The 13,739-nt window shown below is 47.3% G+C and overlaps 3 protein-coding genes across 8 annotated transcripts; 2 read left to right on the top strand and 1 right to left on the bottom strand.

The window, feature by feature from the left end:
• Nucleotides 1–24: 24 nt before the first annotated feature.
• On the top strand, nt 25–3,569 carry LOC127762206 (pentatricopeptide repeat-containing protein At5g38730). Of its 5 annotated transcripts, XR_008015448.1 has the most exons (4): nt 25–1,372; nt 1,576–2,173; nt 2,669–2,921; nt 3,067–3,569. XR_008015448.1 is itself a non-coding variant. In XM_052286620.1 (2 exons), exons 1-2 carry the CDS (start codon nt 115–117, stop codon nt 2,058–2,060), a joined length of 1,743 nt encoding a protein of 580 aa, XP_052142580.1. In that variant the 5' UTR covers nt 25–114; the 3' UTR covers nt 2,061–2,770. The 5 variants fall into 5 exon arrangements, 1 of the variants encoding a protein (XP_052142580.1); XR_008015445.1 differs by having other exon boundaries at nt 2,669–3,569; XR_008015446.1 differs by lacking the exon at nt 3,067–3,569 and having other exon boundaries at nt 2,645–2,766.
• Nucleotides 3,570–5,547: 1,978 nt separating this feature from the next.
• On the top strand, nt 5,548–8,353 carry LOC127762769 (uncharacterized). Of its 2 annotated transcripts, none has more exons than XM_052287255.1 (8): nt 5,548–5,828; nt 5,992–6,079; nt 6,177–6,265; nt 6,488–6,566; nt 6,659–6,718; nt 7,254–7,375; nt 7,452–7,523; nt 7,885–8,351. In XM_052287255.1, exons 1-8 carry the CDS (start codon nt 5,611–5,613, stop codon nt 7,985–7,987), a joined length of 831 nt encoding a protein of 276 aa, XP_052143215.1. In that variant the 5' UTR covers nt 5,548–5,610; the 3' UTR covers nt 7,988–8,351. The 2 variants fall into 2 exon arrangements, with proteins under 2 accessions (XP_052143215.1, XP_052143216.1); XM_052287256.1 differs by having other exon boundaries at nt 5,580–5,828; nt 5,992–6,041; nt 7,885–8,353.
• A 130-nt stretch (nt 8,354–8,483) lies between these two features.
• LOC127762768 (uncharacterized) lies at nt 8,484–13,470 on the bottom strand. Its single transcript, XM_052287253.1, has 7 exons — nt 13,129–13,470; nt 11,739–11,983; nt 10,657–11,338; nt 10,224–10,578; nt 9,837–9,928; nt 9,403–9,597; nt 8,484–9,319 (listed from the first exon to the last, which is right to left on the bottom strand). Exons 1-7 carry the CDS (start codon nt 13,300–13,302, stop codon nt 8,603–8,605), a joined length of 2,460 nt encoding a protein of 819 aa, XP_052143213.1. The 5' UTR covers nt 13,303–13,470; the 3' UTR covers nt 8,484–8,602.
• Between the last annotated feature and the right edge of the window lie 269 nt (nt 13,471–13,739).

The following is a 13,739-nucleotide window of genomic DNA, read 5'->3' as shown; positions in this document are numbered from 1 at the left end:
ATTTCCCTTGCAATCTGGACCGTTCAGTCTGTGGATCAGACGGCGAGGCAGATACACTCGTCGTCATCGGCTGCTACTAGTAGTAGCACCTTGAGTAAGAGGTGATTCCCGCTGATGGCGCCGCCTCCCGCCGGCGTGGAGGCCGTCTGCGCCGCCGTCATCAAATCCACGCTAACCCAACCCCACAACCACCACCACCTGCTCGCGGCCTCGCCCTCCCTCCTCGCCGCCGTCCTCCACCGCCTCTCCCCGCTCCCCTCCACCGCGCTCGCCTTCTTCCGCTCCCTGCCTCCGCCCCACCCGCTCGACGCCTCCCTCGCCCTCCTCCGCCTCCTCGCCCCCCACCCGCGCCACCACCCCACCGCCCGCTCCCTCCTCCGCGACCTCTCCCTCCGCCACCCGCTCTCCTCCCCGCTCCTCCTCCCTTCCCTCCTCGCCGACCCCCACCTCCCCAGCTGGCTCCTCCTCCTCCTCTCCCAGTCCGCCCGCCCGCACGACGCCCTCCGCGTCTTCGACCACATGCGCGCGCGCGAGGTCGTCCCCGACGCGCATGCCTCCTCCGCGCTCATCACCGCGCTCGCGAAGTCCCGGATGACGGCCACCGCGCGCAAGGTGTTCGACCAAATGACGCGGGCCGGGGTGGCCATGAACACCCACGTGTACAATGCCATGCTGCACGTCTGCTTGAAGGCCGGGGACGCCGCGCTCGCTGAGTCTCTGATGACGCGGATGGACGCCGCCGGTGTGCCGCTCGATAGGTTCTCCTTCAACACCGTCATCGCGCTCTACTGCAGGAAGGGCATGCAGTACGAGGCCATGTGCGTACGGGAGCGGATGGAGAATCAGGGTGTCAAGGCTGACGTCGTCACATGGAACTCATTGATCCATGGCTTGTGTAAGGAGTGCAGGGTGAAGGAGGCGAGTCAGCTGCTGAGAGAGATGGCGATGGCAGGGGTGGCACCGGACCATGTCACATACACCACGCTTGTTGATGGGTACTGTCGAGCAGGCGACTTGGAGGAGGCGGTCAAGCTGCGAGGGGAGATGGAGGCAATGGGGATGCTACCAGGTGTCGCGACATACAATGCGATTCTCAGGAAGCTCTGTGAAGATGGCAAGATGAAGGAGGTCAATGTGTTACTTAATGAGATGGATGAGAGGAAGGTGCAGGCTGATCATGTAACGTGCAACACGCTGATCAACGCATACTGCAAGAGAGGGGACATGACCTCAGCGCTCAAGGTGAAAAGAAGGATGATGGAGTCAGGGCTACAGTTGGATCAGTTCACTTACAAGGCTCTCGTCCATGGTTTCTGTAAGGCCAAGGAGCTGGATGAAGCCAAGGAAGCCTTGTTTGAGATGATGGGTGCAGGTACTACAAATCTAACTAAAATTTATGGCTCTGATTGGTAGCGATAGTACATCATCAAGACTTAATAATGCATATTGAGAGATCCTTTTTGTTATAATAGAAAAGCATGCAGCATCTTTGACTCTGTTTTATCAGTTATCAATCCATATCAGTATTTTCTAATGATGTTTGGTATATCTTGTGTTTTTTCCCCTTGTACGCAGGATTTTCACCCAATTATAGTGTGTTGTCATGGATTGTCGATGGTTTATGCAACAAGAATAATGCAGTTGCAGTTCTAGCCATTCCTGATGAACTTATGAAAAGAGGATTTCCACCAGATAAAGCAGTATATAGGTCTCTGATCCGAAGGCTATGCAAGAAAGGGTTTATTGATCTTGCTGGGAATGTGTTCAATGAAATGCAAGGCAAAGGTCTAGAAGCTGACTGTCTTGTGTATGCTACACTTGCGTGTGCATATCTGACTGCTGGGAAGCCAGTTGCTGCTTTGGATATCTTGAATGAGATGGCGAAGAAGCAGTTGTACATAACACCCCAGATTTACAACTGTATGTGTACCTCTTATGCTGATGAGAAGGGATCGCTTAATATGCTCTGGGTTCATGCCATTGAGAGAGGCCTAATCACAAAGAGTGTATACAAAGTGATGCACCAAGAAAGAATGAAATCTTCAAATCCTGCAGTCTAGAATGCGAGGAGGGGAATGCTCATATTTCAGGGACGAACTTTTCAGAGACTGTGAATTGAGAGTGGGCTATAGAAATAGTCTTGCACTTTGGTCTTTTGATGTCGATGATGCTCGTGAGTCACTTAATTGGTTCCCTCTGTTGGCTGGCACTTAATTTACTAAATCATAGCAATTAGTTAGCACAAGCAGTTTCTTTCTTGTACCTTCCACATGTCCCTTTGCATCATTGATTTCTGCTGTCTGCAAGAGGTGGCACCTTGTGTTCTCTGGCTTGGTAAATTCCCATCTCTATTCCCTTTCATCCTGCCCGGAACAGAGTGGAGGCGTGATGTTTGTGATATGTAGGTAGGGCAGATTGCTAGTGCTTACATTTCAATGGCCTGCCTGCCATTTCTTTTAGTTTTATTGGAAGGAACTCTATCTTTCTTTATCACCTTAATTATCAATGCTTGCATTGCATGTACGCCTGTATACATATTAATTCAGTTTTCTATGTCTGATTGATTCTTCAGCCCACCAATCATTCAGGTTTTTGTCCAATGCTATTCTGCTTTAAATTGATGTTTCTTTTTCTGAATTCACAGACAAATCAAGCTGCAAATTTGCAGGTGATGGGGTGCATCAATTCCAAACCAAACAATGCCGGTGTGATCAGAAGAAGACCTGGGAGGGTAGAAGTGGATGTTTGCGCCTGGATTATGAGTTCCTGAGGCTCAGAGGAGCTGCGTCGAGGACTTGGATAATTTTCATGGCTACTCATGAGCACTACTCCTGACTAGGCCCAGGAGGCGCACGATCACTCTTCATGGTTCATTCATGGCACATCTGCTAAATTGATTATCAAGAAGAATAATGGCAGAGGTGATGAACTAACTGTCTGAATTCAGTGTTTTTTTTTTTCGCCGGGAAGGCTGAAGGAGGCCATCCGAGTATATTAAGGAGTAAAAGTTACAAGAAAAACACCACAACTGAATTCAGTGCTTGCTGGACTGCTGATCTTCTGCAGGCTTTAGAGGATTATTTGCCTCTGCTCCTCAGCCTAGTCAAAGATGACAACCTGATTTCCCCTTCTTTTTAATTGGTCTGAATGAAATCCAGGAGAGTTGTGTCAGTCGAGGTTGAATTCTTTTACAGGGAGCGAGTTGGAAGATAGTACAATTTTGCATTTATGAACGAAGAGGATGATGCAGAGGTCCGCGTGCACCTATATTGTTGCATGTGGTGTAGGACAATAGGAGTGATACTGTACTGTGTTTGATCATCTATTTGTCTTGTGTACCGTCAATGCCCAGTGCTTAGAATGAGATGCTACCTGTTGTCTTGGACACGTGACGGCTATGCTGCATTCATCCGAAGCAATTTTTGTGCGTCTTCCTAAGACATGTATTGAGGGATACCATGCTAATATAAGGTATCTGAGGGTCTGGAGCAATATGTAAGCATATGAGATACAGATAATTAGACACTGAAACTTTGTGTTTGTATTCCATGATAAGTTTGCTGCTGTGATATCAACTGCCCTCTAAATTGGAACTGTTAGTTTGCCGGAATAAGTTCACCGGAGGTCCCTCAACTTAACAGCGAGATTTTTTGAGGTCCCTTAACCACAAAATCAAAAATGTGTACCCCTAAACTCATTCAAACTGTTCACCGGAGGTTCCTCGGCAGTATTTTTGCCCGGTTTTGCTGACGTGGCATCCTAGTCAGCAAAAAAAATTAAAAAAACACGTGGGGCCCACATGTCAGCTTCACATCTTTTTTTCTCCTCTTTTCTTCTCCTTCTCTCCTCTTCTCTTTTCTTTTCTCTCTCTTCTCTTCTCCTTCAGGCTGTGGGCGGAAGCAGCCGCGCGCCGTGGCCGCCGCCGTCGTCGGCTCTCCACCGTCGTCGTCGCCGTGGGCGAGGCTACGCGGCGCGGCCGTCCGGTGGCGGAGCGGAGGCAGCGGAGCGCGGCGGCGGAGCAGAGGCAGCGGGCGGAGCGACGAGCACGGATGCAGGCGGCGCAGCGGAGGGCGAGCGCGGCAACGGAGCAGCGGAAGGCGCGAGCGCGGCGGCGGGCCGAGCAGTGGAGCGCGAGCAGGCCGCGGACAGAGTAGCGGAGCGCGAGCGCGGCGGCGGAGCGGCGGCGAGCGAGCGCGGCGGCCAGTGAGTTTGGGAGGGAGGGGGAGGCAGTCGACGACCAAGAAACAATCGCTTCCTCTGCCTCTTCCCCTTCTCCCGCCGGTGGTGCCTCTCCTAGCATCGTCGGCCACCCGCGGGGGCATGGCGGTGGTGGCGGCCGAGCACGGGGGAGCTCCTCGTCCCATCCACTGTCTTCCGCTTCGCTAGCTCGCCCTCCGCTGCTTTGCCCACCGCTGCGCTCGCCCGCCGCCACTCCTCCGCCGCGCTCGCCTTCCGCTGCACCCCCCGCATCTGCGCTCCTCCGCTGCATGTAATGGCATATATACATGTGAGTGTGCTCAGCCATATATACATGCTTGGTTAATATAAACGTTTGCATGTTATCGGGCGGCAAACCAACAAGAAGCTAGCTAGGCTATAGCTGGTCGTCTCCATGCATGCATATATATGCTCGTACGAAGACGCATGTACATGCGGCCATCTGTACTCGGCGTATATGCGTATGAGCTACGACGTCAAGTGCTACCGCGACGTCGGCGAAGACGACGAGGGTCACTGCGCCCGCACCGACCACCGTCCACGACGCCGATGGCACGCCGAGCGTGGACACGCTCCTGCTGCAGCTGCGCGAGCTGGGCGTCCAGGAGGGCCATGGGATCAGGCCGGCGACGCTGCCACCGCCACCACTGTCGCGGCGTTAGCTGGCACTTCGAGCCACCTATGCACGACCACTGTGACGCCTGGCCGATGCCGCCGAACGGACGCGCTGTGTAGCCTCGCCCATGGCGACGACGACGATGGAGAGCCGACGACGACAGCGGCCACGGCGCGCGGCTGCTCCGCCCGTAGCCTCCGCTCCGCCGCCGGGCTCGCTCGCCGTCCGCTCCGCCCACAGCCCGCCACCGCTCTGCTGCCGCGCTCGGCCATCGCGGCTGCGCCCGCTGCCAGCCTGAAGGAGAAGAGAGAGGAGAGAAGAGAAAAGAGAAGAGAAGGAGAAGAAAAGAGAAGAAAAAATATGTGCAGCTGACATGTGGGCCCCACGTACCTTTTAAATTTTTTTTTGCTGAGTAGGATGCCACGTCAGCAAAACTGGGCAAAAATACTGCCGAGGGACCTCTGGTGAACGGTTTGAGTAAGTTTAGGGGTAGACATTTCTGGTTTTGTGGTTAAGGGACCTCAAAAAATCTCGCTGTTAAGTTGAGGGACCTCCGGTGAACTTATTCCTAGTTTGCCACCGCTCGCTGGGATTGCTCTTCTTGGATTATTATTATTGGGCCTTGAGTTTTTGTACAGACGGGCTGCTCTCCGACGGCCCACCTGGTTATCAATCAGTACGGCCGGGCCAACCAATGTGCTTCCCGACGGCGACGGCTGCGAAGAGGATAAGCAAAGCAGCAAGAGTGAGCTGCTGCTGCTCAGCTCGGCGATGAGATGATGCCACCACCAGTTCAAACCCTACGCCTCCTCCTCCTCACCCCATTCCCGCCACCTCCTCGCCTCCGCTTCCACCGCCTTACGGCCACAGGGAGGTCCGACAATGCCGCCGCGGCGTCCGGCACCACGGCGAGGGAGCGCCGCCTCGCCAAGGTGCGGGAGGAGCGCCGCCGCCGTCAGCACGAGCTCGACAACACCTATCCCGGCTGGGCAAGGCACTGTCCTTTTACCCTCTACATACTCTGCTCCTGGATCTGGATTCGCCTCCCTTCCCTGCTCACTCAAATCCATCTTCTGCATCATCATCACCATCATCCATACAGATAGATACAGTAGATTTGTGGGCTGGTGCTAATGCTGCCTGCTGTGCAAATGCAGGGTTCTGGAGAATGCCTGCAGGGACGACGACGAACTCCGCGCCATTCTCGGTGATAGCATCGGGAACCCAGAGCTCATGAAGCAAAGGGTGGTTCCCTAATTTATTTGAGCTTTCTTTCTCGCCACTTCAAACTTCTCTTCTAGTAACACTTACTTGTACATTTACTTGTGTGCACGGGTGGCAGATCCAAGAAAGGGTACGCAAGAAAGGCAGGGCACAATTCAACAAATCCAAGACAGGGTCTATTGTTGCATTCAAAGTCAGCTTTCGAGAGTGAGTTTCAATTCCACCTAAGATTTAATGACTGATAAAACCTTCAATGTCATAGTTGAGCATCATCTAGATTTTCTCTTCTTTTTTTTTTCTCAGTTTGATACGATGATACGACTTTGGACTATTAATACACTAACTCAGTAGCTAAATTGATATCATACTCCTCTGTGTATGCATATTAGTTCCACTGACTGAATGCCACTTATCTTTCTATCTTTGCAGCTTCAACCCACTAAATTCATTCATTTGGTTTGAACTCTTTGGAGAACCAACGGATCGAGATGTTGATCTGCTTGGCGGTGTAAAGTGACATTGTATTTCTGTTCCTTTGGATTCTCATTATTCAGAAAGAAATCACCCTGTCTTGACATCAACATCATTTATATTCTGCAGGTGATTCAGGCTTGGTATGTCATGGGGAGATTAGGAGCTTACAACTCTTCAAATTTGCAGGTTGGACTTGTTCAAGTGTTGGAAACTACAATGATTACATTATTTTTTTATGACTCGTCACCTACGTAGGGAGAAAACAAAACATCTCATCTTTTTATTTCTTGAAAATTCCTACGTCAACCATCATATTGCCTAATTAACCAACAACGCGTCATATCTAAGATACACCTTCTGGGTTTCATTGCCAAAGCATGGAAACATGAAATTAATTATTCACGTGTCATATGTGCCTTCTGAATTTTGTGGAATTGTATGCACTATTGTAATTTGTGAACCATCTTCTTTTGATGAAACTTGTGAATCTTCTTTACATGGCTAGCTTTGGACTTAACTTATGTTGCCAACTCATGGTCACATAGTCTAAGTTAATAGCTTAGCTGGCTTCCTTACCAGTCATTTTTGTATAATGAGCCATTAGTAAACTGTAAACATGCCTTTTTGGTGCTACCTTTTTATCAACTGCTTACACAATTATGTAACACTGGTGTGTTTATCTATGCAAGCTGACTTGCAATTTTGTCTATTTCAATTTCAGCTGGCCAATTCAATGCTGGACTATGACCCTTCATATGATTCTGATCAAGCTTCTGGTGTGATGCCTTCATCTTTCCATGATATCAGTGATGTCGAATTCCAAGACAATTGGGGCAGAGTTTGGTGAGGATTGGAAACATTTATAGTCTGGAAATTGTGTTATGGGTTCTACAGTACTGAAAATGCACTCTTCATTCAGGGTGGATCTTGGAACATCGGATTGTCTTGGATTGGATGTATTACTCAACTGTCTTACACAATTAAGCTCAGAGTAAGTCATCTTTCTCTATACCTTGTACAAAACAGTAGCAGCTATAGCTTCAAATCTGATCCTATAGTCTTTAGTTCAATTGTGATTGTGGAGATAAATCTGATCCTATAGTCTTTAGTTCAATTGCGGAGAGAAAATGAAACGTTATCTGAATTGTGAGAGTAATATACCACTGTAGAAATTTCTGGCACTCTGCAAACATGTCAGTTTGTCACATGCCTGTTTCTGAATATGTCACAGATCAGTCCTAATATGTAGTTCATCGCCCATCACGTACATTATGAGTTACTTTTTTGTATTCAAAATGTTTGTGCATTGTAATTAGCTTTTGCTGTGATTGTGGCTTTGACAAAAATTTCAGGCACTTGGGCATCAAACAAGTGGTATTTGGTGGCAAAAAAATGGGCGACTGGGAAGAGGGGATGAAGAACTCTGATTACGGATACAGGCACTTCAAGATATAGCTGTACCGAGGAGTGATATGCAATGGTCATGTGAGGGAGGCCTTCATATGTACTCCAGGCCTCTGGGGATTCTCCGGCCTATAGTGGCAAGACTTTTCACTTGAAGCAGAGAAATTTTTTGGACGACTGACCAAGATTAGTGTGCCTAGATTGATCTTGTGCTCGTGTGTGTAAATAATTTTAATTTTCCTCTAGGTTGTATTAGAACTGAATCCAACAATCCAGTAAAATGTATTGTAGCAATTATATCAAACAGTTACAAAATCATGAGCAATTACTGACTGTACTCCTCGAATGACCTGTACTGAGTGTCGCGGCAGAACCAGGCCAACATGCGCATGTACCTGGCGCAACTTCTCTTCCATCTACATAACCAAGAATTTTTCATTGCTCGATAAATCGATCGCTCGAAGGCCCAGTTCGAGCTGCAGAAGTGTCGTGCCACTCACACGTACGTGCGATGCTAATGGTACACAGAGCTACCATTTTTCTGGAATTCCACATCAAAAATTAAATCATGCATGCATACCGTCCAGGAAAGTTAGCTATACATCTGAACCAGGAATAAAGACTGGCACCAAACGATCTCCAAAGTTTTACTAACGAGCTAGCTAGCTATTGGCTTTGGCTATTGCTATGGCTGCTGCTAGTCATTGACCTATCGAAGCTGTTGGTCCTGGCATTCTCGCGCATCTTCTCTACGATATTCCGCCCCTTCTCTTCGATGTGCCGCCTCTTCTCCTCCAGCTTGTCTCCCATCTTCTTCCCGAAGTCCATCATCCGAGCTCGCCTGCCGCCTTTTCGCTTCGACTCGTCTCCAGATTGCTCCCCTGCAGGCACTATCCCCCTCAGAGATGTGTACAGGGGCGAGGGAGACTCCACTTTGCTTTCAGAATCCTCTTCCTGAATCTTTTCTGTGATCAGCAATGGCTTCCTCAGCTCGTCGATTGTGTCAGGACTGGAAGGAGACGATGCTTCACCAGCTGGAGCCAAGGGAGACTTCCTCGGCTCATGCGATGCATCCGCTGCCGCCACAGGCACTTGGGTTGGCTCATCAATGGATGCTGCTGTTTTAAGTGTTTCCTCACTTCTTGCTGACGAATTGGGCAAACTTGGCGCCACAGTTTTGTTACTAGCATCATCCTTCAGAATAACTTCGTCCGGCCGGGTTGGCGTAACGGCTGCAGCGTGGCTTCTGGTCTCAGTGGGCTCACGATTGAGCCAAATAAAAGGTGCATCCTTGAGAGGTACCCAGTCATCCTTTTCTGCCAACATAAATGGTATGGAAATACTTTCACAGTTTGGGAGCACCAAACTGTCACGGAGTGAAGCCTGAGCAGCAGAAAGGTGTGATTAAAACATGTAGGTTGGAAGAGAAGTAACAAGCTCAGAAGAGGATGGGATGTGTTCACTACCTTGAATCTGTTACCGATAAGCGAGCCAATGTGACTGTTGGTAATTTTCCTATCACCAATAGAAGATTCGATGTCCCACTCTAAATCAGGCATTGATGTAAATCCGTACCAGAGTTGATCAGAAGGAGGAGGTTTCACATGCACACGCAGGACACCTCGAACAGATGAAATTTTTATCGCCAGAGAGAGCGGCACCTGTGCAAGAAGATCTTAAGATCACTGGTGAAATATTCATATTGTTTTAAAGAGAAATCTCCATAACTTTAAGCTTCTAAAATACGTTTGATGTACGATTTCACTGGCAGAGATGTACCAAGGCTAATGTTACAGTTTTTAAGAGCAACTTATCAAATACAGAGATGACCTGAGATGTGCTCAGAAACATGTAACACGTAGGAAAGAGATGCATGAAGGCCAAAAGGAGAGGTGTAAACCTGTGAGACATGATCTGCTATGGAATGCATGATATTTTTCCACCCTGATATATAGGCCGATGTCCATCCAGTGCTCTTGGGCTGACTACCATCTGATACAAAAGATCACACAAGGTCTGGATCACTAAACATATCTTGATTCTTGATGCATCAGAGGACTGGGCAACCTTCTAACCATAATTGTAATAAAGCTTACATCAAGTCAGTACAAGCATACATAAGCAAAACAGGAAAACAACAAGCTGATCATGCCAGCGGTAGATCATAACTAATTGGATTCTTTTTACTCTTAATTGTAATGCAGTCATCGGTAGGACAATCATAAACAGTTACTCAAAGAAACAAATGAAATAAACAAGAAAACACATATATGAAATTGAAGCATACCTGGTTCACCTTTTTCTTCAACTGAGGAAACTGAATTTTGGGAATCTCGAAATTGGTTACCGTATTGTTCAATACTCTCAAGAATATCTGATTCAACCTCTCCATTTGAGTCTGTACCAAAGTTACTTTTCATTATGTCCTTCTGTAACTCTGGTTCTTGAACCTCGAGTCTTGTTTCAATGTGCAGTAGTATTCCACTAGAATATTCAAAATCAACTTCAAAAGCCCATAACTCATTCAAATCCAGTGGAAGGACTCTCATCGCGTGTACATAAGGTGGAAGCTTTCCAAGGCTGAAGTCAGCAAGTGTGATGTCACCAACATAAGGTGGGGTCCTCATGCTTGATAACGTTCGCTAACAAAATAAAATTCAACTAATTAACAAGTACAGACAAGAGCAGGTTACTTTGTAAACATAAGCAGTATATCTAACCTGAATGCGTGCTTTGATGGCCTTGTGTATCTCATCGCTCATTTTAGCATCAAAAAACAACCGTGAAGATAAAAGGTTCCAACAAAGTGTACCTTCATCTGCTATTCTATCATCGGCATTTACATCAGGGAAAGCTGAAGGTTGTCCAATTTGACCCAGAGCAGGAGACGTTGGACTGGGTTTCACTGTATCTTGTGATGAATTGCTATTGGACTTGTCATCTTGTGAACCCATTAATCCTTCAATAAACGGTGTGCCCTGATAGCTGCGTAATTTATCCAATATCTTTCTTTCTCCTTGTGTAGATGATCCGGAACTTGTCTTACCCTCTAACGGAACCTTTGTAGATGCCTTCTTTGCCAGCTTTTTGAGAAAGAGACGGACCTTGGAAGACCCATCAGTCTTTATTGCCCTGTCCATAACCTCATGGTCCTCACTAGAAAATACTGTAGGCTTTAGGAAACCTGGGTATTCAGAATTTAATGATGATATGTAATTATTGAACTCCTCGCTCAGCTTGGCATGCCAATTCTTTTTCTCCTTGTCAGCAGTAGCTGCAAGACGAAGTGCTTTACACCATGATTCCTTCTCCCAGGAAGTTTCAGCATAAAGATAGCATGCCTTGCTTCCATTATAAATTTGATATTCCTTGCTTTCCAGTTTAATAGGATACCTTTTAGCCCTGAAAGTTAAGCAAAGGTACTAAAGTTACACATAGAGTGAAGTATACGAGCAAAAAAAAAAACCCTAGTAGCAGAAGTAAAACAGCTGAATGAAAGGAGCAGAACAGAAAGCTGCTTGGCAAGTACTTCTAACTGTCTTCTACAGAAGTACATTCCGTCTCTATAGGAGTTCCTTCAAGAAATAAAATCCATATAAGCTGGCTCCAACATGTACAAATACATGATTTACCTTCAAACAAAAGCATTTCTACATGCCTCTGAAATTTTATTTGGCAAATCGCGACACAAGGTTAAACTTGACTGTAAATTCACAATGTGTACAACTGGAAACTGGATAGGGGTAAAAAAAAGATGAGCTCATGATGAAAAGTATCATTTTCTCCTGCACCAAATACTGACCATTTGCGAGAGGGCATACTTGATGCTGAAACAGCAAATACTGTGCAATTCAGAAGCTTAATGGTTGTGTGGAAGCCATCAGGACCAGACAAAATAAGTGAACGCCCCTTGATTTTAGCCGACCTCTTTGCAGGAAAAACCTCCACAATATTCTTTTTTTCCTTTGTTTCTTTAGGGCCTCCAATCGATGAGCGTTCATTACTAGCTTTAGGTGTCTTTTCTGGCTCTAGTATCCACAGAAAGCCCTGTAAACATACAGCATCTATTTTAAGCAGGATCATCCTTAGTAACTAAAAAACATGGAGGCTCTAAAGAGGAATCTAAATGAAATGTTATTGCAAATATAGTATGCCAAAGCAATTTGGATGAGCTCTGGATTGCAATGGTATTTAAGCCATTTTATCCAAAATGCAAGTATATTTTCCTTGAACCATATTGTTCAACCTTTATAAGCTCAATGTTGAGTACCCATGATGTAAAACAGAACTAGCATAAAGATGCAGTGCAAAAATATGTAAAAACAAGGAACATCATGGTGAAAGGAAGTTACAGGAAAAAAAACGTTGCATTCATGAAAATATAACCAGGTCGTATGTATATTGGTCAGTGGTGAACATGTATCAGCTGTGATAATTGGAACCAAAAGGAAACGATTATGTTTAGGTCTCTTCAGCATGTAACCTACTAGTTCATCCATAGAGAATTCATTGAGCTTAGTGGTGGAGTCTACTACATGTACAAGTACAACACTTGTGATGAAGATGAGAACATGTAGGTGTTTCCGCACAGGAGAACAATATACACTGAGATGAGCAGGTGTATGAGCTGGGCATGCCAATGGATAGAATCATGGGCCAAAAACTAAGTAGAGGTCAATGCCAGGAGCAAATTAGAATTTGAAATAAAAAAAAGGCCAGGAACTTAAGAAGTAAACATATATGGCATGCATGAACCCTAGGAGCAATTTGCTTGGATAACAAAAGGGGAACATAAAATTTTGCGATGAATAACCAGAATAACAGAACCCAATCACTGATATTAGTATTTGGAACAACTGAACGATCCAGGATGTACAAAAATTGCGGTCTGAACACAAAGGCATGTCGATTCTCTAGTTGAAGTGCAGCAATTGGGGAAAAAGAAACCTTGTTAGCATATGAATGCACAGTAGTAGCATTTTGCTCCTCCCAAGTAAGTAATTAGCAGTGGAAGCAAGCTGCAACTATTTCATAGTAAGATAAAAAAAAAACAGGAGATCGAATCGAGAGGTGATCCCTAGCTCCAAAGCTGCAGAAGCAGTTACTGTTACTAGTATTCCAGCGCGCCGCATTCGCCCTATCCCCGAGGAGGGTAATCGAAGCGAGAGGTACGTGAGTGGAAGCAGCCTGACCTGCTTCTCGTACGGGAAGGGGCGTTCGCCGGGGAGCTCGTCGGCGTCCGGCGCGGGCTGCGGGGCAGAGTCCCGGCGGCGGAGGCGGCGGACGAGCCAGAGGAGCGCGGCGGCCTCGAGCGCCGCCAGAGCCAGGAGGCCGAGGAGGAATCCCAGCAGGAAGGCGAGGGCCATGGCCTCGCCGCCGAAGACGTACGGCGACGGCGACGGCGACGGCGACGGTGAGCGACGTGGAGGTTGAGGACCTGGTTGTAAATAATTTGTAGGAGTGGGAGGGACCGGAATGTAAAGAGACAAGGTTGGGGTGGGGGGGAACCCGATACGCAAGACGCAAGGATGGCGCGGTCGCTGGTTGGGTCGTCTCGTCTCGTCTACTTTACACGATGGCGCGTGGGTCCCACGCGGTGTCTCTGCGGTGGGTGGGACCCACTTGTCGGTGCCCCCATCACTGCACCTTTTCTTTTTTCTTTGAGTGGTTCGTTCGCTTCGTTGCTTCACGCCACGCGTTGGGTTGGGTTTGAATTCTTCGTCTTTGCTTGCTGCTGCAATCATACTACTAGTACAGTATTTGCTTCAAACGTCCGAATTAATTAAATTAGGCTACTAATTTG

This window comes from Oryza glaberrima, chromosome 2 (genome assembly GCF_000147395.1).
Source record: "Oryza glaberrima chromosome 2, OglaRS2, whole genome shotgun sequence".
Lineage (NCBI taxonomy): Eukaryota > Viridiplantae > Streptophyta > Magnoliopsida > Poales > Poaceae > Oryza > Oryza glaberrima.
Note: the sequence above shows the minus strand (reverse complement) of the source record. Positions and strands in the feature narration are given on the sequence as shown.

Excerpts from the sequence above, each read along its gene's own strand:
- LOC127762206 (XM_052286620.1), top strand. The coding sequence starts at position 115 with ATGGCGCCGCCTCCCGCCGGCGTGGAGGCCGTCTGCGCCGCCGTCATC. Across the intron at positions 1,373-1,575 it reads GTTTGAGATGATGGGTGCAG|GATTTTCACCCAATTATAGT; the intron begins GTACTACAAATC and ends CCTTGTACGCAG.
- LOC127762769 (XM_052287255.1), top strand. The coding sequence starts at position 5,611 with ATGATGCCACCACCAGTTCAAACCCTACGCCTCCTCCTCCTCACCCCA. Across the intron at positions 6,080-6,176 it reads CAGAGCTCATGAAGCAAAGG|ATCCAAGAAAGGGTACGCAA; the intron begins GTGGTTCCCTAA and ends CACGGGTGGCAG. Across the intron at positions 6,567-6,658 it reads ATGTTGATCTGCTTGGCGGT|GTGATTCAGGCTTGGTATGT; the intron begins GTAAAGTGACAT and ends TATATTCTGCAG.
- LOC127762768 (XM_052287253.1), bottom strand. The coding sequence starts at position 13,302 with ATGGCCCTCGCCTTCCTGCTGGGATTCCTCCTCGGCCTCCTGGCTCTG. Across the intron at positions 10,579-10,656 it reads CCATCAAAGCACGCATTCAG|CGAACGTTATCAAGCATGAG; the intron begins GTTAGATATACT and ends TTATTTTGTTAG. Across the intron at positions 9,598-9,836 it reads TAGCAGATCATGTCTCACAG|GTGCCGCTCTCTCTGGCGAT; the intron begins GTTTACACCTCT and ends CTTCTTGCACAG.